The following is a 21,610-nucleotide window of genomic DNA, read 5'->3' as shown; positions in this document are numbered from 1 at the left end:
TGGTTTGGTTTGGTTTGGTTTGGTTTGGTTTGGTTTGGTTTGGTTTGTTCAAGACATGTGTAGCCATGGCTGTCCTGGAACTCACTCTGTAGACCAGGCTGGCCTCTAAATCACAGAGATCTGCCTGCCTCTCCTGAGTGCTGGAATTAAAGGCGTGTGCCACCACCACCTCACTGGAAAAGAACATTTGACATCAACTTCTGGCTTCCACATGCACCTGTGTGGACAAGTGCACCCAGACACCACACCCCCCCCAAGCACACCCATGCGCATGAACACACACATGCACACAGCTTCAGAGAAGCACGGGTGAGCGCAGTTTATTGGCGAGCTTACAGACCAGGCAGGGCGGGACGCTTCCGCCGGAGCTTCCAGGGCCACGCCTCAGCACTAGTGCAGCGGGTCTACATGTACAGCTTCAGCCTCAGGCCAGGGGCCGCTGTGAAGTGGAAGGTGCCGCTCCACTGCAGGCCTTGGATATCGGTGTATTCTCCCTCACCTTCCACTCTGCAAACGTCAGAAGCGAGCCTGCTCATTCATCGGGACTGGTCACCCACAGTCCAGACACAAGCTATCTGGCCCAGTGCACTGTGTCCCCCGTCTGAGGCCCTTACCTCTCCACTCCCAACTTCCATTAAAAACCATGAGGAAAACACACGATTTCAAACATACACTGGCTCTGTGCAAATTTTGGTGCTCATGGTTTCAGGGTCAAATAAACTAACTTTATATAAAACCAAGCAATTGGCTAAAACTTGAAAATTGGGTATTGGTTATCTGGCTCAACTCAAACATTCATTTATTTAACAAATATTTCTCTGTCATCAGCTGTGCTTGAGGTGCTACGCTTGGGTGGTGTTTTAACCCCACAGGAGTAGTGAAAACATGCTCCTATGCAAACAGGCTTTATCCCCCAAATTAGCTTTTTCTCACATTATTAATATCAATAGAGACAGTTGATGTGTCCTTGTTACAAACCTGGAGTCCAAACAGGTGGATACTGTTCTGTCCTAGAAATGTATTCACACTGATTTCATAAGTTAGATAACATTTTCATTTCTAGATATATAAAAGAGATATTCATAAACTTTTACTTTTTGAGACGGGGTCTTGTGTAGCCCAGGTTGGCCTCAAACTCTTCATGTGGACTTGGGTGACGCTGAACTTCTGAGCCTCCCGCCTTGACCTCTCAGGTGCTAAGATTTCAGGCACGTGCTGCCTGCCAGGCCTGGCTGATGTGCTGCAGTGTTTGAACCTGAGGCTTTGTGCACACTAGACAAGCACTCTACCAACTAAGCTGCAGCCCTGGCTCCATAAGAAACTGCCGGGTACTGTGTCATCTAGTGCAATTAAGCTTATAAAACTATACTTGTGCTTCTTTTCACTTGTTATTTTTTCTGGAACCATATGCTTAGAAAGGACACCAGTAGATACATTTCTAGTTTTAACATCATCTAATTTGCTTATACTTTAAAACTATCATAATAAGCCCGGTGTGGTGGTGCATGCCTTTAGTCCTTGAAAGGCAGAGGCAGTCAGATCTCTGTGAGTTCAAGGCCAGCCTGGTATACAGAGTAAGTCCAGGACAGCCAGGGCTACACAGAGAAACCATATCTATCACACATTTTCCAGTCACTCTACGCTAACAGAGATCACAGAGGCTGAGTGAAAAGTTTAATAATCAGCTGGGAATGGTAGTGCATGACTTTATTCCTAGCACTGGGGAGGCAGAGGCAGGGGTGTTCTGAGTTCAAAGCCAGCCTAATCTACAGAGCGAATTTTGGGAAGGAGGCTGTCTAATAATCTTTACCAAAAGTGATATTTCATATATATATATAAAGCTTCCCCCTCTTACATTTCCCAGCCACTAAAATTAACTCAGCCATTTGTGGAGACAGAACAAAGATTAGTTAACAAGCATGACTAAAGAGAACCTTTTAAGACTGTAATTATTCTTAAAATTTAAGGTTACCTATTTTCATTGAAATTTCCAGTGTATTTTGCCCCAGATGGGAATGTGTAAGTTCCCAGTCCATGAAACATATTGTCCTTGAATTGTCCTTCATACACAGCTCCTGAAAAATGCTCAAGTCTTCCAAAGCCATTCATCTGTGTGTAAGACAGGAAATGCTCAGAAACCAGCCTTCACTGTATACAAGCTTCTGGATGACATTATCTTCATCAGCTTTGTTTCACTCCTTGTTTCCACAAAAGCAGACATTTTACCATTATTCTCCCCCTGTGTCTTTCTGAGCAGCCTACAAACTCAAATGTTCTAGAGCTGGGGTATCTGAACATATGGGGGCCCGAGGCAATGATAATCTGGATCCTCAAGATACCTACAGCAGAAGTCTTAAAGAGCAACTGGTGCAGTCACTTCAGAAAACAGTACACAGTAGTCGTTAGGAATGAGAATGTGGCTCAGTGGGAAAAGTGCCTAATCATAACAGGTGGTCCCGAGTTGAGTAAAGAGCTGGTCAGGAGGTTGACTAGAAGGCTCAGGAGTTACGGTGCTTGCTGTCAAGTCTGACAGCCTAAGTTGGATCCCAGGGACTCATGGTGGCCAGAGAGAACCATCTCACCTATGCCGTGGCACTCTCACACAAATAAACAGATGTCACAGCTTTTAAGTATGAACTTGTATTCAAGTAACCCTGGGTACACATTCCTACTTTACCATTTACCATCCGTATAAGAAACCTGAGTCTGACTTGTCTCATCTATAAAGGAGTTTTAATGGTACCTAACTCAAGAGGTTGTCAAAGACTAAATGGAAAAAATTAGTGTGTTTGGCTTTGCTCAGTGAATGGGAGCTGATGAAAATAAGATTAGCTCTCTTCATGAGCTTAATATTACGCATAGAATAGCAGGTGCTAAGTGAAGCCATTTCTCTACTTATAAAGTCTAACTTGAACACAGATCTCATGATGTAGCCCAGGAACCTGAAACCCTTGTGCCTTAGGCTCCTACATAATACATTAAGAAACTAGCTTTAATGAGTGCACTTTGGACTGATAATGTAATGTTGAGAATCATTTAGCCTATGGGATTATTTATCCACTACCAAAATTAAAGACGGTACCTTGTCATCTTTCCAGCTTCCTGTGTAGACAATTCCGTTAGGCGTGGTATGGATGCCCATTCCGTTTCTCTCATAGCTCCCAGATTGTGTTCTAGTGCAGTCACCATCTATCGAGGAAGGGAAGCTCTGAAATGGGGACTATGGACTGGGGTGACATAACAATTATGCCAGAGCTTAGTCAAACCAGCCTGAACCCCTCATGTCGGTTTTGTTTGGCCTTTTGTTAGGGCCAGAGTGGATGACACTCCATGGTTTCTAAGGAATCCTATCTAGAGGGAACAGTTTTAAACTTAAATATCTATTCATCTATTGGGGGATCTGTTATTTCATTTAAACATGACAATATGCTAATAGCAGTTGTATCAAATGACTTAGTCTCATTTTTAAAATTCTCAACTATTGAATTTCCTATATGTAAAAGTAATTAAAATGCATGCTTACCATACTTGTCTCCATTTGGAAATATAAACTCTATCCTATACACTTCTGACGATGCTTTAAGAGATTAAAGAAAATATGAGTAAGTTGAAATATTTTAATGTTACAAGACCTACAAATAATCTGCTTTCAGCACTAGTCAAATAAATTCTCTTCACACAGTTGCAAGTATCTTCTGACTGCCATTTCCACTGTCTGGTGTAGGGTCCTGAGGAAATAAATAATCTTGCCTAGATGATCCATTTTAACTTACTTCATAAACTTTTATTAGTATAAAACAACTCTTTTAGCCAGGCAGTGATAGCACAGGCCTTTAATTCCAGCACTCAGAAGGCAGAGGCAGACAGACTTCTGAGAGTTCCAGACCAGCCTGGTCTACAGAGAGATTTCCAGAACAGCCAGGGTAGAAGCCAGGACAGAGAAACCCTGTCTCAAAAACAAACAAATAAATAAGTAATAAAATAAAATTGACTTTTTGGCAGGGACAGCATTTCACTAACATAACCCTGACTGATCTGGCACTAAGTAGACTCTGTCTTGAAAAGAAAAACAGAGTCAGGTGTGATAGCACACACCTCTATTCCCAGCATGTGGGGAGACAGACACAGGTGGATCTCTGTGAGTTTGAGGTCAGCCTGGTCTACAAAGTGAGTCCAGGACAGCCAGAGCTGCACAGAGAGACCCTGTCCCAAAAGAACAACAAAAACACAAACAAAGTTTTGGTTGTCATAAGTGTATGAGTGTTTTGCCTGCACATGTGTATGTGTACCACACCCATGCCTGGTCCCTCAGAAGTCAGAAAAGAGCTTAAGATCCCCTGGAACTAGAGTCATAGATGCTTGTGAGCCAGCATGTAGGTGGTTGGGAATTTGCAGGTCCTCTACAAAAGCAGTAGTCTTTTTTTTTTTTTTAAAGATTTCTTTATTTCATGTGTATGAGTACTTTGCATGCATATATATGCACCACCCGAATGCCTGGTCTCTCAGAAGTCAGAAAAGAGCAGGTGGCTGTGAGCCACCGTCTGGGTGCTGGGAATTGAACCTGAGTCCTCTGCAAGAACAAGTGCTCTTAGCCACTGAGCCATCTCTCCAGCACCAAATACTATTATTTTTTTGTATTTTTAGGAATATGGCCTTGGGACTGATAACCATAGCCCCTTAGGGTGAAAGGAGTAGGGTTATTAGGATCCAAAGCCTAAGCTCTCCCAAGGCCCTGACCCAGGCCTGCCCAGCTCTGCCAAGCATATTTCTGTCTTTAGAGAAGGAGCTATGTTGTATCTCTGTACATCAGGGCTTTAGGGAAAAGCTCTCAGGGTCCTGGCCCTAGGCTATTACTAGCTCTGTCAAGCATGCCCCTCGTTTTGAGAAGGAATTATGTTCTTTTTTGTATGCATCAGAGCATCAGGAAAAGCCTTGAATTGGCCCAACTCTCAGTGAGAAATAGAGATACTTTTAAAATACGAAGTTGTAAAGGGATAGAGACACACAACAATGTTTATCAGATTACCAAATCTGCTTTCAGTGCCCACAGGAAAGATGCTGTACTCTCCCGAAAGCATCTTCCTTGGCTGAAAAACAACCACTCATTCTGAAGCTGGAAACAGAATACAGTAGTCCATGCTCTGGCATTAAGCTACCTATACTCCATCATTTTCTTTGGCCTTAGGCAAATGGCTTACCCCTCAGTTTCCTCATCCTCACCATTAACGAACTGCATAAACCTCGATAAGTCGCACAGGCTAGTGTCTAATCCTGTAGATACTACCTTCTGGTACTCTGCAGCCCTAGCTCAGATATGGTCTCTTTCCCAAAGCCTTTCTTATTTTTTCTCATCCCTAAACTCATGTCCAGGACTCAGGGTCCTATTGAAACAATGCTTTTGTGTTTGCCTCCTATCATACTCACCTCAATTAGATACTCATAGATCAGTATCTTCTCATCCTACCGAGTATTTAGTGCTAACAGAAAACGCTCAGCTAGAGAATGAACAGCCCTTGGGACACAATCGTTAAGCACTACTAAACACAATCGAGATACAGGGAACTGAGCAGTCCTCAACTGCTCTTCACATTTCCACATTTGACGAGTCCAGTCTGTGCAGTTTTATTTTGGGGCAATTTTCCCATTTTTCATTTGTTTTAAACAATGTTTTTTGTTTTGTTTTGTTTTTTTGGCTGATAGTCATGAGAGAGTAATACTTTGAACACTACTGAAAGAAACTCCTATCTAAGAGAATGCATTTTTCTGTGTAACAAGCCCTGGCTGTCCTGGACTTGCTTTGTAGACCAGGCTGGCCTCGAATTCACAGAGAGCTGCCTGCCTCCTCTGCTTCTGCCTCTCTGTCTCTCTCGCCCCTCTCTGTGCCTCTCTGCCTCTGCCTCTGGAGTGCTGGGATTAAAGGCATGAACCATCACCATCACGCTATGTCACACCATCCTTTTGGCCCTCTGCTGGAAAGAAGAATAAAGTCTCAAATGCCTTTTGTGTCCTCTAGTGTTACAAATGTGGGGCAGCACTGTGTCATTCTTTTGTGAATGTAAAATACCTGCTTTATGATATGCATCAGCAGACATATTAAAGATGACTTTAAGGATATGACTCAGAATGCTTTCTTTCCAGATGATGATCAAAAAGCTAATAAAATATATGTATACATATGTGTGTGCGTATACATATATACGGGGGTTTTGTTGTTCTTTTTAAGGCGATGCTGGATGTCTACAGCATGACTGCAGGACCTGGAAAAGCTGTTGCTATTATTGATGCACAACACACTGCTAGTACTGGTCTTTATGTATGTTTGTAAATACATTTATACAAAGGTACACGTATAATTTGAATTTTTGAAGACTTTAGCTGTGCTTTCAACATTGGGCAGGAAGAAGGTACCCCGATTTACCGTGTTGAGTTGACACTGTGCAGAAATCAGCAGTCCAGACACATTGCGCTTAATTTTCTTCCCATTTGTACTGGGGTAGTTTCACTCTATTAAATATGTAAGGCCTTATCTATGTGATTACAGAAACTAATCAAAAATTCTCTAACTAAAGGGGTGACGTTTCCACATCCAAAACTCTGGATTACGTGGGCGAGCAGGAACCTCTGCGGTGGCTAGGGTCAGGCACCGTAAAGGAAACAACTCCGGAGCGATAGCGACAGTGAACTAACGACAGACTCGGCCCGGGGGGACGCTGCGGCTGGCTCCGGGTCCATCCTCTCCAGTAAAGGCGCCCTTCCCTAGCGGCCTCGGAGGAAGCGCACTCACTTGACAGAGAGGTGTAATTCAGGCTTTCGGGACTCTGCGATTCCCCCTGGGTCGCCAGCTCTGCGGCCTAGAGCTAGTCTGGACGCGAGGACAGAGCGCGGCTCGGTTGCTGCGGCGACCGGGCGACTTCTCACCCGGAAGCACACGTTCAACGAGCCAATCAGAGGGCTCTCGGGCGGGGCGGCTGCTGCGGGTGAGGTTCTAGGAGGGAGGCCGAGCCCAGCCGGGACCCCGACGGTGGGTGCCGCCTCCTGAGCTCCGCGGCCGGCGACGCTAGGAGCCAGGTACGGCCTAACGTGGCGTGTGCGGGGCCGCGCGGGGCCGGGGTTGCCAGGCCTGCCGCCTCCCGTCTCCAGTGATCACAGCCGAGGACCATCCTGCCCCGATCCGTCCCTGCCTGTCAGCCCCGGGCCAGGGAACCTGGAGCCGCAGAATCCCGGAGCCCCCGGGCTCTGCAGCCGAGGTTGCCCACGCCCGAGGTTGTCCGAGCAGGGTTGGATTGGAGGGGCGCCAGCCCCATTTCCTGTCTGTGGCTGCGTGGCGACCCCAGGGGCTATTTGGGGAGAGGGTTGGAGAACATGTATGATGAAGAAAGGAACCTTGCATGACTAGGTATCTGAATGGAGCTGGGTGATGTATAGTCGTCAGAGATTTGCCTGGGAGGCAAGTGGGTTCAGTTTTCATCACCCCAGCTTGATGGATGCTGTACGTGGAAACCAAACTTGGGTGTGAAACAAAGGATCCTTTTAGAGCCACCCTTAGGTCCGGTGTCTATGGTAAAGAAAGATGAAATCTTCCCAGACTAGATAGATAGTGGAATGTCCCCCTGTGGATTATACAACCTAATCTGTATTCTACACAAAACGTCTGGCTGGAGAATGTAGTGTCGGATGCCACTCTAACCAGTAAATCTTGGTTTCGATTTCTGTGTAAAAAGCACAGCTCAAGTTGAAAATGTAACCTTTTCTGTGTTGGTGTGAGGCAACTATTTGTAAATCAGTACAGAATCGTCTTGCCTTTTTCCGGCCATTTCTCAGTATATGAATTGACCCTGTCTGTGTGGTTTTGGGGATGAAGTGTTTGATGTTTCTTTTCTTCCTAATAATTTTAAAAACGATATGCAGCCAGGTGTGGTGGCGCACGCCTTTGGTGCCAGCATTCGGGATGCAGAAGCAGGCGGATCTCTTTAAGCTCGAGTTCCAAGACTGCCTGGGCTCTGTTACACAGAGATACCCTGTATCAAAAATCAAACAAACAAACGAAAAGAAAAGAAAAAAAGAAGAAAGATATACGCAATTATTGGTGTCCAGAATTAGAGAATTCCGTTTGTGCGGTTCCCTCAGTCACCTGTGAAGCATTCAATGTCATTGTGGTTTTTGTGAGTGTGAGTGAAGGATATACTGCTCTATTTATTTACTTATTTATTGTGGTTTTTTGAGACAGGGTTTCTCTATGTAGCCCCGGACTCCCTTTATAAACCAGGCTGGTCTGGCCTCAAAGTCACAGTGGCCCACCTGCCTCTGCCTCCCAGAGTGCTGGGATCAAAGGTGTGTGCCACCTCACCCAACTTATAGTGCTGTCTTTAGAGAACTTACATTTGATTTTATGATGTTCTTACCTAGGGGAGGGGAAGCTGGAGTTAGAGGAAAGTCGAAATAATTGAGTTTAGTTTCTTTATTTTCCCTCTCTTCTCCCCGCCCCCTTCTCTCTCTCCCCCAAAACTAGGTTTCTCTGTGTAGTCCTGACTGTCCTGGAATTCACTCTGTAGACCAGGCTGGCCTTGAACTCAGAGATCCACCTGCCTCTACTTGGGGAGTGCTGGGACTAAAGGCGCATGTGCCACCACCACCTAGCAAGTTTTAAATTTTCAATTGAAAGAGGACTTTCCTTTGTTTGGTTTGGTAAGATTTCTTTATTTATAGTGGACATTTTTGTGTCCTACTCACCTAGGAGAAACTGTCTTTCCAGAGCTAGCTAATGAACAACTCACCAGGGAACCTGTCATTCATATGAAACCTAACCAATCTTGGGTTCAAATCCCAAACCACTACCTTTTTCTAACTTTCACACTCCAGCTAACTTGTCCCTAACCTAAGTCAGTCTGAAATCAGGTGCCACAGCTCAGGTGAGAGGATGTGGTAGGGGAGGGATAAAGAGGATAAAGTAACCATCTATCAGAAAAAGATTGTTTATGTTGAAAGCTTAACTTAAATACACAGCATTTCACCAAGGCCAGAGAACCTTTTTAAGTATAAATTTTCTGCTCTATTTACCCAAACAAGAAGCAACACTTACTCTTACTCCGCCACAGATACTTTGTGTCATCCTGCCCCTCATAGCTATTGTCAGTGGGGTTTCAATGTAGACAACAAATATCCTTCCCCCACCCACCTCTCCAGACAGTGTCCTGGACTTGCTTTGTAGACCAGGCTGGCTTCGAACTCAGAGAGATCTGCCTGCCTCTGCCTCCTGAGTGCTGGAATTAAAGGCATGTGTCACCACGCCCGGCTTCTCCCCTGAAGTTTTGAGCTACTGCATTTTTCTCTAACGTGAACAACTATAGTAGTTTCCCAACTGAGGGATTGATTTTTCCTCATACATGCTCTGGCCTCATCCAGACATCAGCCCAGTCCTCTGGTTGATGTTCCGAGCTTGAATCCTTTGCATCTGTTGTTGCTGCTACTTAAAATGTTCTTTTCACAAATATTTCATGGTTCATTTTCTCCATTTATTCATGTATCATAGGGTATCTGGAGAGGCATTCATTACCTACTCTATAATAGCCTTATTGTTTCTTTTAAAAATTTTTAGATTTTTTGAAATTGTAATTTCATCGCCCCTGAATCCTTTTCCTTCCTCCAACCCCTCCCTTCTACATCCCTTGCTTTCTCATATTCATGGCCCTCTTTGGTTATTATTGTTGTTACATATGTACATATATACTCCCAAATACAGAAATACAACCTGTTCAGTCTGTATAATGTTGCCTGTCCGTATCTGTATATGATCTCACAGCTGACCCTGTGGTTTTGAATAACCAGTTGGGAGGCTCTTCCCTGAGGAAAACCATTTCTCCCATTCCCAGCATTCCCCAGTTGCTTGCTGTTCCCTGTCTAGGGTTGAGGCCCCTGTAGGCTTTCCTCTTCTGCATTAGTGTCATTGTTCAGGTCTTGTTTAGGAGCCATAGTGATGAGACTTTATGTGTGTAGCCTCTCTGACTTTTCCTGGAGACCAGTCACACAGCAAAATTCCTGTTCCTCTCACTCTTACAGTCTTTCTGTCCCTTTTGGAATGATTCCTGAACCTAGGGTGCAGGAATTGTGTTGTAGGCATAAGTTGGGACTGGGCACCACACAGTCTCTTGTCCTCTGCATTTGGATCGATTGTGATTTTTCTGTAATGGTTTTGTCTGTTGCAAAGAGAGATTTCTTTGATGAGAGATGAGAACTCAAAGTAAAGTGACAAAAGTCAGAGAGGGTCCAGACTCTGATCTCAAGAGATGAAACTGGTAATTTTAAACAACAAAGGATAGACACTCTCCCACAAGAAGGGGGTTTCTGTAAGATGAAAGGGAATACTTAGAAAGAGGCTTGGGGGTGAGGAAGTTAATGCAGCTTCAGGGAGCTGTGTGTGTGTCTGGAGCTTGTCCTTCCTGGCATTGTTTGCTCAGTAGACAAACTTGAGATCTTGAGAGACTAGTTGTCTCAGCAAATCATTTCCTTTCTGTGGCTCGTTGGTAATGGTTTGAGCAAGGCCAGCAGTAATCTCATAGGACTTCTGTTTTTACAACCAAGGCACTCTATCAAGAACGACACTTAATCTGTGCTTATAAATATTTAGAACGTAGTTAGGAATTATGTTAATTTGGTAAAATAGCAGTTGTAAGTTCTCCTCTAAGATCCGTGACTTCACTAACCCTGGGTAGTTAGCTTGGTTTGCCAGTACTAGGCTTGATTTATTTCCCTGTTGTTGATCAGGCATTAATTCCAATTAGAGAGCTGTTTGTTACTAATAAGATATGCTTGCCACTACTATCCCCTTAGGTCACTGTGCCATGCTGGTCGTTGTGTTTCATAGATGTTGAAGCTGGGCAAGCCTTTTTTTTTTTTTTCTTTCCTCTCTAGGAAGCTTGCATGGTACTAACCATCCAGCTTGGGTCCTCTGGGCTCTTTGTCTGAAGTCCATGGTGTCTTTGGCAAAGGGACTTACCTTCCATCTCTGGGGTACAACCATTGCTTTGATGCTATAGTTTGGATTATTTGTCCCCTCAAAAGCTCATGTTGAAATTGATTACCAATATTAGTAGGATTCTTTAAGGGTGATGAGCTAATTAAAAGAGGTTAATACCTCAAGGGAGAGAAACCAGTCTCATGAGATAGTTATTATAAAGCAAAGCAACTCCTTGTGTTTTGACTCTTTAAGCTTTCTTTCCCCTCTTCTGCCCTGCCAAGATCTGGTACAGGACTGATTGTCATCTACTCAGATACAGTGTGCTTTGTACTTCCTGGCCCTCAGAACTGTGAGCCTAAATAAACCTTTAGTCTTTATAAATTACTCAATCTTAGGTATTCTGTTACAGCAGAGGAAAACAGACTAAGACAGTCCTACTCGATTATACTTCTGTTTATTATCTACCTAATATCAGCTAGAAAGTAAGCTTCACAGAGCATTAGTTTTGTCTTAGCTGTTAAATCCCCAAGATCTGGCATGTAAAATTTCAGTAAATAGAGGCTAAAGAGATGGCTCAGAGGTTAAGAGCACTGCCTGAGTTCAGTTCCCAACAACCACTATCTATAATGAGATCTGGTGCCCTCTTCTGGCGTGCAGGTGTACATGCAGACAGAACATTGTATACATAATAAATAAATCTTTTTTAATTTTTTCAATAAATATTTGTAGAATAGATACTTTAATGAGTGAATCTTCATTCTCATATAAATTATTTATCAACCTTCAGTCATTCATATCCCAGTGCATGTTTAATTCTTGCTTTCTGTCAGATATTGCATACGCTAAAGGTACAGTAGCAATGAAAATAGACATAGTTGCTGCCTCCAAAGAGCTTTTTAGGTGTAGGAGGGGAAGACAAAATAAATACTCAATATATACATAAAACCATAAAGGATCTTGAAGAAAAAATACCAAGAGATCTAGTTTTAATTTCCATATATCTTGTGCATTAACCAATTTTGTGCCTGATTGTAATTTCTCATTTCATTTTATTTTAGTGGTAGAGCATGTTTTGCATTATTTATGTCTTTTAAAAATGTATTGAGGTAGTCGGGCATGGTGACACATGCCTTTAATAATCCTAATACTCAGCAGGTAGAGGTAGAAGCAGGCAGATCTCTGTGAGTTCAAGGACATCCTGGTCTACAAATCAAGTTCAAGGACAGCTAGGGCTGTGTATCCCTGTCTCTAAAAACTAATAATAACAAAAAATGTGGTGCGGTTTCTTTTATAGTTAGCATATGGTTTATCCTAGACAACTTTCCATGTATGATTGAACAGCTATTTTGTTGTGAGATGGTATGTCTGTTAGGTCTGTGCTGGTGCTGAAGAATTTCCAGCTAGACGTGGTAGTGCACACTTTTGCTCCCAGCACTCAGGGGGCAGAGGTGGGCTCTCGAGTTGGAGTTTGAGGCCAGCGTTGTCTATAGAATAAGAACCAAGACAGCCAGGACTACATAGAGAAGCTCTGTGGGGAAAACCAAAAAAGACTACTTTCCTTGTTGCTCCCAGCTTGTTCCACCATTATGGAAAGTGGGCAGTACTGTTACTGAATTGTGTATTACCCCACCTATACAGTTGGTGCTTTGTGGATTTGGGTACTTTATTGTTAGGTGCACATAGCCGAGGTGATGTTTGTTTGTTCGTTCTTTTGTTTTTCGAGACAGGGTTTCTGTGTATACTTGGCTGTCCTGGACTCACTTTGTAAAGCAGGCTGGAACTCACAGAGATCCGCCTGATTCTGCCTCCCAGAGTGCTGGGATTATAGGCATGCACCCAGCACTGAGTTGATCCTTTTATTGTTATGATGTATCATAATGATATTCTTGTTGTTGTAGTCTATTCTGTTTGATATTCGTATAGCTAATCTACCCTTCCTGTAGTTTCTGATCCTCATCTTTTCCATTCTTTTGTTTGTATCTTTGAATTTATACTTTATCCTTTAAAAAAGAAATAAGCCTGACAGTCTTTTGATTGGATTGTTTATTCCATTCACATTTATTGTTATTATTGAGATAGTGGGAGTTGTGTATATCATCACATTCTAGTTGTTAACTATATGTCTGTGTATGTTCCTCTTTCCTAATTACTCTGTCCTGCTTTCTTTTTTAATTAACCATCAAATATTTCTTAGTGTATTTTTGATAATTTCTCTAGAGCAGCAGTTTTCAACCTGTGGGCCGCAATCCCAAAAGGGGTTGTATATCAAATATTCTGCATATCAGATATTTATATTATGATTCCTAACAGTAGCAAAATGACGGTTATGAAGTAGCAAGGAAATAATTTTATGGTTGGGAGTCACCACAGCATGAGGAACTGTATGAGAGGGCCGCAGCACAACAAGCTTGAGAACTGCTGTCTAGAGTCTATAAAAGGGCCACAGCGTTAGCCAGGTTGAGAACTACTGCTCTGGAGTCTATTGTATACATCCTTCTGTTTTGCTTTAAGACAGGGTTTCTCTGTGTAGCGCTGGCTGTTCTGGAATTCACTATGTAGACCAAGATAGCCTCAAACTCACAGGTGGATTCCTGCCTCTGCCTCCCAAAAGCTGGGGTTAAAAGCACGTGTGTGTTTAACCTCTCCTATGTCTCTGACGTGCATTCTGTGGTTAAGAAATCTGGGGCTGGAGAGATGGCTCAGTGGTTGCTGGCTGCTCTTCCAGAGGTTCTGAGTTCAATTCCCAGCACCCACATGGTGGCTCACAACCATCTATAATGGAGTCTGATGCCCTCTTCTGTCATACAACTGTACATGCAAATAGAGTGCTCATATATATTAAATAAATAAATATCTAAAAAAGAACTCTGTGCCAGAGAAACTATTAAATATTAGTTCTAAGGTACATGTCTTTGAAAAAAAAAAAAAAAACTAAACAACAAAAAAAAATAAAACCCAACGATGTGAAGTGACTTAGCCATTCTGCTCCTAACTCGGGCCATTTAAACTGTGTATTTTCTTTATTTCTTTAAAGTAGGCTTTATCCATAGCTTTGATCAAAAAAAGGCTACGATATTTATGGTTCATGGTATCTATATTAATTTTTTGTCTTTCAGGTGAAAATGAGTTCTTCAGGAAGAAGAAAAGGCAAGCCCGGCAAAGGGGACGGAAAGGGATCTTCTAGAGGAGGAAGAGGAGGCAGGGGTCACGCAAATAAATCTCACGGGGGCGGAGGAGGTGGTGGTGGCGGCGGCGGCGGCGGCGGTGGCGGCAGTAGAAAGGCCTCAAGTAGAATTTGGGATGATGGAGATGACTTTTGTGTCTTCACTGAATCAAAGCACACATCCAGGTCATTTTGCATTCCTTACAACTTATTCTGTGTGTGTGTTTGTGGGTGCTGGGGTGTGCGTGTGGAGGTCAAAGGACAGCTTGTGGGAGCTGGATTTCTTCTTCTACCGTGTGGGACCCAGGGATCAAACTCAGCTCAGCAGACTTGGTGGCAGGCTCCTTCACCCAGTGGGCCATGTTGCCAGCCCTTCCTTAGCCTTTTAGAATGTTCAGATATGGAAGCAGTTTCAGTTCCTAATATGTGGTACAGCAAATGGTCAAGAAGCTGGTGTGGGTGAGTATTCTGGCCCAGCTAATTGTTCTCAGCTAAAATTCTGGCAGTCCCTCTCTTCACACCTTTTTAAAAGCAGGGTAGTCAGTTATAGCTTTGTTTTTAAGTAGGTTGAATTCTGACCTTAACTACCTTGTAACACTTGTAACAGGGTGTACTGTTACTATTGAGGTAAATATTTCTAGGAAAGTAAATACTAGAAGGGATAAAAGTCCAACAAAATTTAGAATCTTAACTATTCTGTAGACCCCATAGGTTAATGTTAAAATTAAACAGCCCAAAATGAAACCTAACTGTGTCTTTCTAGTTGATGGGTTCCACACTGTCCAGCTAGATCAGCCATCATCTGGTTTTCCTGCGGTGACTAGGAATAGATGGCAGAGCGAACCTTCCCTCATATCCAGCTTTTAATTAACAAATAGACAGAATCCCAGTAAGTCTGATGGCTGTTTAAAAAGTAAATGTAGCTCATGCATGTTATACAGTATAATTATAAAATTCCCATTGACTCCTCAACTGTTCTACATTGTATATGGGATTCTTAGAGGTGGGGAGACTTCATTAGAACCATCACACATACATATATTCACAGGGATAGCTCATCTGAATATTAATATGGAAGGAATGTAAGTGGATGCAAGGTTTGACAATATCATAGACCATACATATTTTTAGCCTAGGTGAGCGCAACTGTATGCATTGAGAAAAGAAGAAAAAAAGAAACAAATAGAATGGAAGTCACTTTTAAATTGGCTACCAGAGGCATTGCTGTAAGGAGTCTTCGGTTGGAGAAACTAAACATGTGTTCTCCATGAGCACTAAAATAGTTGAATCACCAGGTACCCCACGAGAGAATCTGCATGTTTTTCCACTCGCAGAAATAAAATAGAAAATGTTGAGACATTATAGACAATATTAAGAACAATATGTACCTCAAATAATGTCATGAAGGAGCAATGGCAGTTTGGCGGTGGGCGTGGGAGACGAGGAGCCTGGGCTGGTGTAGAACTCACAGCAGCTCTTAGTCCCTCAGCTTCTGCTGGGATTACAGTCGAGACACTGCACCCACCTTCTTCAGAGTAATTTCAAAGTATGTTTCACCTTACCTGCTAGCTAAGACCTGACTTCTCAGTTAAATGCAGATCTTTTGTTTTTCAAAGTACATGCATTGTAGCTCTTAGAATATTACATGTCCAAATATTCATTAGCTATTGGCGACCTTCTATGTTCTGGTAATGTTTTACAGACTAGAGTTGTAACAATAAGTAGAACATTTAGTTATCTTCAGAAAAGATTTTTGAGCTAGAAGGACCATATATGTACCACAGGACAGGAAATGCTGTGAGGTAAAATAGAGGAGAGTAATGTGTGAGGTAATGTGTACACAAAATACTAGAACTGAGTCTCTCTGGTGTGGAAGTCCTCTAAAAAGGTTCATCTGAACCAAGACATGAAGAGAGCGAGTAAGTCAGGAGCCTATCATCCAAGAGAACCGTGAAGGCCCTAAGTCAGGAATACATTGAGAAGGAAATGCCAGGAAGCCATGTGTCAGGAGTAAGTGGGCAATGTCAGTGGGAGCAGAGAACCTGACTGCAGGTGGCCCTGTGGGCCGCGGGAGGAACTCTGGCTCTTGCCTTGACTAATACGGAAAACCACAGAGAGGGCTGAAGCAAATGCATAGGGCATTTCCGTCCCTCCGGCCATGGGTGCAACTCTTCACTAGATGCCTTTCTGACACTCAGAAGAGTGGGTCTCTTCCTTTGGGCCATTACAGCCCTGTGCCAGGTAAGTTGAGATAAATGAGGGTAAGTGCTGGAATGAATCACTGGATGAAACAAGGAGGTTGGGATATAGTGTCCAAATAGAGGGATGGACTTTAAGATCAAGAATGGAGCTAGAGCATGGTGGACCACACCTGCTATCCCAGCACTTGGGAGGTAGAGGGAGCCCAGAGGATCAGCTCAGGTGATCCATGGCAGCATAGCTAGTACACGCTACATGAGACCCTGTCTTTAAAAAAAAAAACAAAAGACAAGAAGGAAGGTAATATGGAGATACGTAAATAAGTGGTCTGTGAGATAGGAGTGCGTGACCCTCCCAAACAAATTTCCAAGAAATGATGAGACAAATTCAGATTGTGAGAATTTCTGTAAGATGGTGGACTGTGCTCTTCAAAAATGTCACTGTTGTGAATAGGCCGGGAACTTTTCAACTTAAAGGAGTTTGGGGAGAATGCTAACTGGTGGCTTAGGGACATCCAGTAACTATTGTAGAAAACCACTCTCCGCATTTGATGCCCTCTGCTGTCAGTGTGAGTACTTGCGAGCTCTGATGAGAGCACCACAGTTTTGCTCATGAGCATGTGATTTTAATTCAGGCCCAGCGACAATAACAAAAGCACAGGAGAGACGCGGCCAAAGTGGAAGCCCAAAGCCAAAGTGACGCTGCACATGACGTCAGAGAACCAGGAGAAAGTGAAAGCCCTTCTGAGAGACCTGCAGGAACAGGGTGCGGACGCGGGATCCGAGTAAAGTATCTTATTTGAGTACATTCTATGCTGAGGAGAACACACTGGCACATTGCTGCTCAGCTTTGGGTATCAGTGTAGAGCAGCAGTTCTCAACCTTCCCAATGCTGCTAACACCGTCCCTCATGTTATGGTGACCCCAACCGTAACATGATTTTTGTTGCTACTTCCTAACTGCAATTTGGCTTCTGTTGTGAATTGTAATGTATGCCACCCCTGTGAGGGTGATCCACAGGCTGAGGACTGCTGGTGTTCAGTCCATTGGGGTTGAACAATTAGCTGAAAGTGAGGTAAGAGAAATACAAGAGCAATCATCCAGCCACAGTTTTAGAGTGAGTATATCTGGCTCCACCCTCAGGAGTAACATGGATTACCTCATCTTTCTTTTTCTCCAGGCCCATGCTTATATAGGTTGTTAGTGCTTTATTGAAAATATTCCAACTAAAAGCTTGCATGAACACGTAAGAGGCTTGTTCTAGAAGCAAATATTGAGGCAAGTTTTTGCTAATACAGCTCAGGCTGGCCTCAGAGTCCCTGCAGTCTTCCTGCCTCAGCTTTCCCACCCATCCCAACCCCCTAGCAAGATAACTTTTTGTTATTCTTTTTCTCCTCTTATGTACATGGGTGTTTTGCCTGCTGGATGTCTGGGCACCCCTTGCTGCTTGTGCCAGAGGAGGCCAGAAGAAAGTGTCAGGCACTTTAGAACTGGAGTCACAGCTGTGCACTGCCATGTGGATGCTGGGAATTGAACCCAGAACCTCTGAAAGAGCAGCCAGTGCTCTGAGCCATCTCTCCAGCCTCTAAATCAAGCTTTAATATTCTGAAGTCCTAGTTGTCTTCCTCTGCCTCTGCATTGCTTCTTTTTTTAAAATTTATCTATTTTTTATTAATTACAGTTTATTCACTTTGTATCCCAGCTGTAGCCCCCTCCCTCATCCCCTTCCATTCCCACACTCCCTCTCTCATCTCTACCCTTGTCCCTCCCCAAGTCCACTGATAGGGGAGGACCTCCTCCCCTTCCATCTGATCCTAGTCTACCAGGTCTCATCAGGACTGGGTGTATTGTCTTCCTCTGTGGCCTGGTAAGGCTGCTCCCTCCTCATGGAGAGGTTAGCAAAGATCCAGCCACTGAGTTCTCGTCAGGGACAGTCCCTGTTCCCATTACTAGGGGACCCACTTGGAGACTGAGCTGCCGTGGGCTACGTCTGTGCAGGGGTCTAGGTTATCTCCGTGCATGGTCCTTCTGCATTGCATCTTAACTCCTGTGTTACATTGTCAGTTGAAGAGGTTCACTCATTTTTTTTGTTTGTTTGCTGAAACCAGGATTCATTTGCCTAGACTCCATCCTCAGCAACTCAATAAGTGAATACATGCTTTGATAGAATTAGTGGCCACTCAGGAATAGAAAACGTTCTGTCCTCTACAAAACTTGTTTGTCTCAGACTCAGAAAAGAGGGTCATATGTTAAACGGGAAAAAAAAAAAAAAAGGCAGGCATAGTAACTATGAATAAGAGGGAGAGATGTAAGCTCTGAGCTTAGGCCACTAGGGTAAAAATTGTGTTGCTCCTTTCTGTGTAACCTTAGTTACCAATCCTATGTGAGGTTTAATTGATTATTTGAAAAATGGGGATTCCATTAATACATATCAGCGTTATTGAAAAGCTAAAAAGAATTTGTTTCTATAAATGACTTTCCACAGAACCTGGTGGTGTGGTGTACCTAAGAATTGTCATTTCCCAAGACAGAAATTAACAGTTCACTATAAGATTAAGCCAGCAGCTGAAGAGCAACCGGGGTCTCATGTCCTCGGCTCTTTGAATTAAATTTTTAGTTCATTTAGTTCATTCAAGAAAAAACTTGCTGAATTTTTCTCTGAAATAAGTAAACATTAATATCCAATACCTGAAAATGTCCTCTTCTCTAGAAGAGACATCTCTGAGGAGGAGGAGGAAGATGACGAGCCTGAGTGTGCTGATGGGCAGTGCTGGCCGGCTGGACAAGGGCCTGCCTTTCTCTATGACTGCAGCCCTTGGGACTATATTGGCCCAGAAGAAGTAGAGTCTCCTACTCCAGAACCTCCAGTCTCACCAGTGGCACTGCAAAAACTTTCCAGGTGACCATTCCTATCATTTACGGAAGTCGAGGCAACTAAGTCACATTATAAACGCAAGCATCTTCTCTGTGGGTGTCCCATCATGGCAGTGCCAGCAGAGCCCAGTAGGCCTAAAAGTGTCTTTTAAGATGGAGGGATTAGTGTTACCAGAGATGCTTTTTCCAAATACAGACTGTAGCTGTCCACACTTACAGCCTCATAGTCGTGTATTTAAGTGAATTTCAGGTCAGTGATGTGAAGACTTTACATAGCGTTTTTGTTACGTTTTACCCTTGGCAGGTATGGTTTCCACACTGAACACTGTCAGCTAGCCCTGAGGATTTGTGATGGAGATGTGGGGGCAGCGCTAGAGCACCTTCTCCAGCAGTGGTTTTCGGAGACCTTTGGAGAGAGGATGAACCTCTCCGAGGCAGCTGTTGAAATAAGCTTGAATGAGTGTGTGGAGCAGAGACAGGAGGAGGCGCTTGCTCTCAAGTCCATCTGTGGAGAAAAATTTATAGAAAGAGTTCAGAACAGAGTCTGGACCATTGGACTGGAGCTGGAATATCTGACAAATAAATTCTGCAAGTCTAAGCAAAAGGAAGGTTCCAAAAATGTACGGGACGCTTCACCTGAAACCTGTAGATTTTACCTCAAAGGAAATTGTAAATTTGGATCAAAATGCAAATTCAAACATGAAGTGCCCCCAAATCAAATCATTGGAAGAACAGAAAGAAACGTAGATGATTCTCATCTTAATACTGAGGACGATACAGCTTTTCTTTACGAGCTTGAGATCCGCTTTTCTAAAGACCACAAATACCCCTACCAAGCTCCCCTTGTGGCATTTTGCTCCACCAATGAGAACCTACCTCTGGTTTGCCGTTTACATATTTCTGAGTTCCTTTATGGCAAGGCCTTGGAATTCGCGGAAACTTCAGAACCTGTTGTATATTCTTTGATAACCCTCTTAGAGGAAGAGTCTGAGATTGTCAAGTTACTAACGCACACTCAGCACAAGTATAGTGCTCCTCCTGTGAACGTCCCTCCGGTACCTTCCGGGACCAGGATAAGTAAACCTGCCTACTGCAAACCAGGGGTCCCAAGTAATTCTTTCCTTTCAAACCAAATTCCAGAAGGTACGTAAAATGTTCATCTTAGGCGCAGGACGGGCTCAGCATTCAGAATGATTAGTTTAAAAGTAAAACATTTTGAGGCTGGATGAGGATTTCTGGTGACCTTGAACATAGAGAGACAGGAACCCCCTGACTGGTCATTGTGCCGGGGGTCCCAGCCGTGATACTTTGGTTGAACCCCCTAGAGAGAAAGTCTGGGGCGATGCATAAGTTGATTGTAACTATACAGAGAATGGGCAGTGCTGGCCAGCTGGATAAGGGCCTGCCCTGTTGCTCACTACAGACTGAGGTCAGAGAGGCCTTAAGACACTTGCTCAGAAAGTTGTTCTCATTTCATTTGGTTTCATGTTTACTTCTTATATATGATATCCACTTCCTCCTGGGTTTTGTTTGTTTGATTGTTTGTTTTTTAGTATTCTAGGCTGGTTAAAAAAAATCAAAATAATGCTGTCTTTATGAATCCTTAAATACAAATGCATATGTAGGCTCCTGGTTTTATCTGGCTTTGTCATGGAGAGTCTTATACCACAAATTCCTCTTGAGCATTCATCAAAGGATTTACTTTCATTTATTGTCTATCTTTCAGGAAAAAATGCAATTTTCCATCTTTCATAAGAGTTTCCTGGGGCTGGAGAGATGGCTCAGTGGTTAAGAGCACGGTCTGCTCTTCCAGAGGTTCTGAGTTCAATTCCCAGCAACCACATGGTGGCTCACAACCATCTATACTGGGATCTGATGCCCTCTTCTGGCATGCAAGTGACCTACACATAGAGCACTCATCTATGTAAAATAAAGAAGAGTTTCCTGGCCAAGGGATAGAGATACATAGTTCAGCAGCTGAGACTGCCCGGCATGCATGAGGTTCTAGGCTTAAACCCCAGCACCTTGGGGGAGGGGTGAATGGAGAGTTTCCTGGTAAATGTCAGTTAAGTACAGAACAGTGTGGTGGATGCTGGATAAGTAGCTAGGTAGACTTCCCAAGCCCCCTACCCACTCCTGCACAAGTTTCTAGTACATGGTATTTGAATGTGTCCCTTGAAAATGGCAAACTATATGTCATAGGAATTTGTTTCTTTTGTTTGGTTGGTTGTTTTTTTTTGCTTGTTTGTTTGTTTTGATTTTTGTTTTTGCTTTTGTTTGGCACGGGGGGAGTTGGTGGTGCCAGGGATTGAACCTCTGGTTTTTCTCATGCCAGGCAAGCATACTAAGCTACACCCCTAGTCTGACTTTTCAGAAATATTACTGAGATGTAATTTAAATACCATAAAATTTACCTGTTTA

The 21,610-nt window shown here is 43.4% G+C and overlaps 2 protein-coding genes across 3 annotated transcripts in view; one reads left to right on the top strand and one right to left on the bottom strand.

The window, feature by feature from the left end:
* Nucleotides 1-294: 294 nt before the first annotated feature.
* On the bottom strand, nucleotides 295-7,160 carry Morn2 (MORN repeat containing 2). The gene is made up of 6 exons (XM_055622197.1): nucleotides 7,004-7,160; nucleotides 6,785-6,844; nucleotides 3,524-3,577; nucleotides 3,083-3,189; nucleotides 1,973-2,109; nucleotides 295-507 (listed from the first exon to the last, which is right to left on the bottom strand). Exons 1-6 carry the CDS (start codon nucleotides 7,158-7,160, stop codon nucleotides 405-407), a joined length of 618 nt encoding a protein of 205 aa, XP_055478172.1. The 3' UTR covers nucleotides 295-404.
* Nucleotides 6,982-21,610, top strand: part of Dhx57 (DExH-box helicase 57) — a 53,780-nt gene continuing 39,151 nt past the window's right edge. The window contains exons 1-5 of one of the 2 annotated variants that reach the window (XM_055618778.1): nucleotides 6,982-7,068; nucleotides 14,071-14,303; nucleotides 16,951-17,100; nucleotides 19,026-19,214; nucleotides 19,494-20,332. In XM_055618778.1, the coding sequence (XP_055474753.1) occupies nucleotides 14,077-14,303; nucleotides 16,951-17,100; nucleotides 19,026-19,214; nucleotides 19,494-20,332 (1,405 nt within the window). In that variant the 5' untranslated portion in view covers nucleotides 6,982-7,068; nucleotides 14,071-14,076. The remainder of the gene's footprint in view (nucleotides 7,069-14,070; nucleotides 14,304-16,950; nucleotides 17,101-19,025; nucleotides 19,215-19,493; nucleotides 20,333-21,610) is intronic. The other variant, XM_055618783.1, reaches the window with a different exon arrangement.

Source organism: Psammomys obesus, unplaced genomic scaffold, assembly GCF_907164565.1.
Source record: "Psammomys obesus unplaced genomic scaffold, mPsaObe1.curated_primary_1811, whole genome shotgun sequence".
Classification (NCBI taxonomy): Eukaryota; Metazoa; Chordata; class Mammalia; order Rodentia; family Muridae; genus Psammomys; species Psammomys obesus.
The sequence above is the reverse complement of the archived record's forward strand: the minus strand, read 5'-3'. Positions and strand labels throughout refer to the sequence as shown.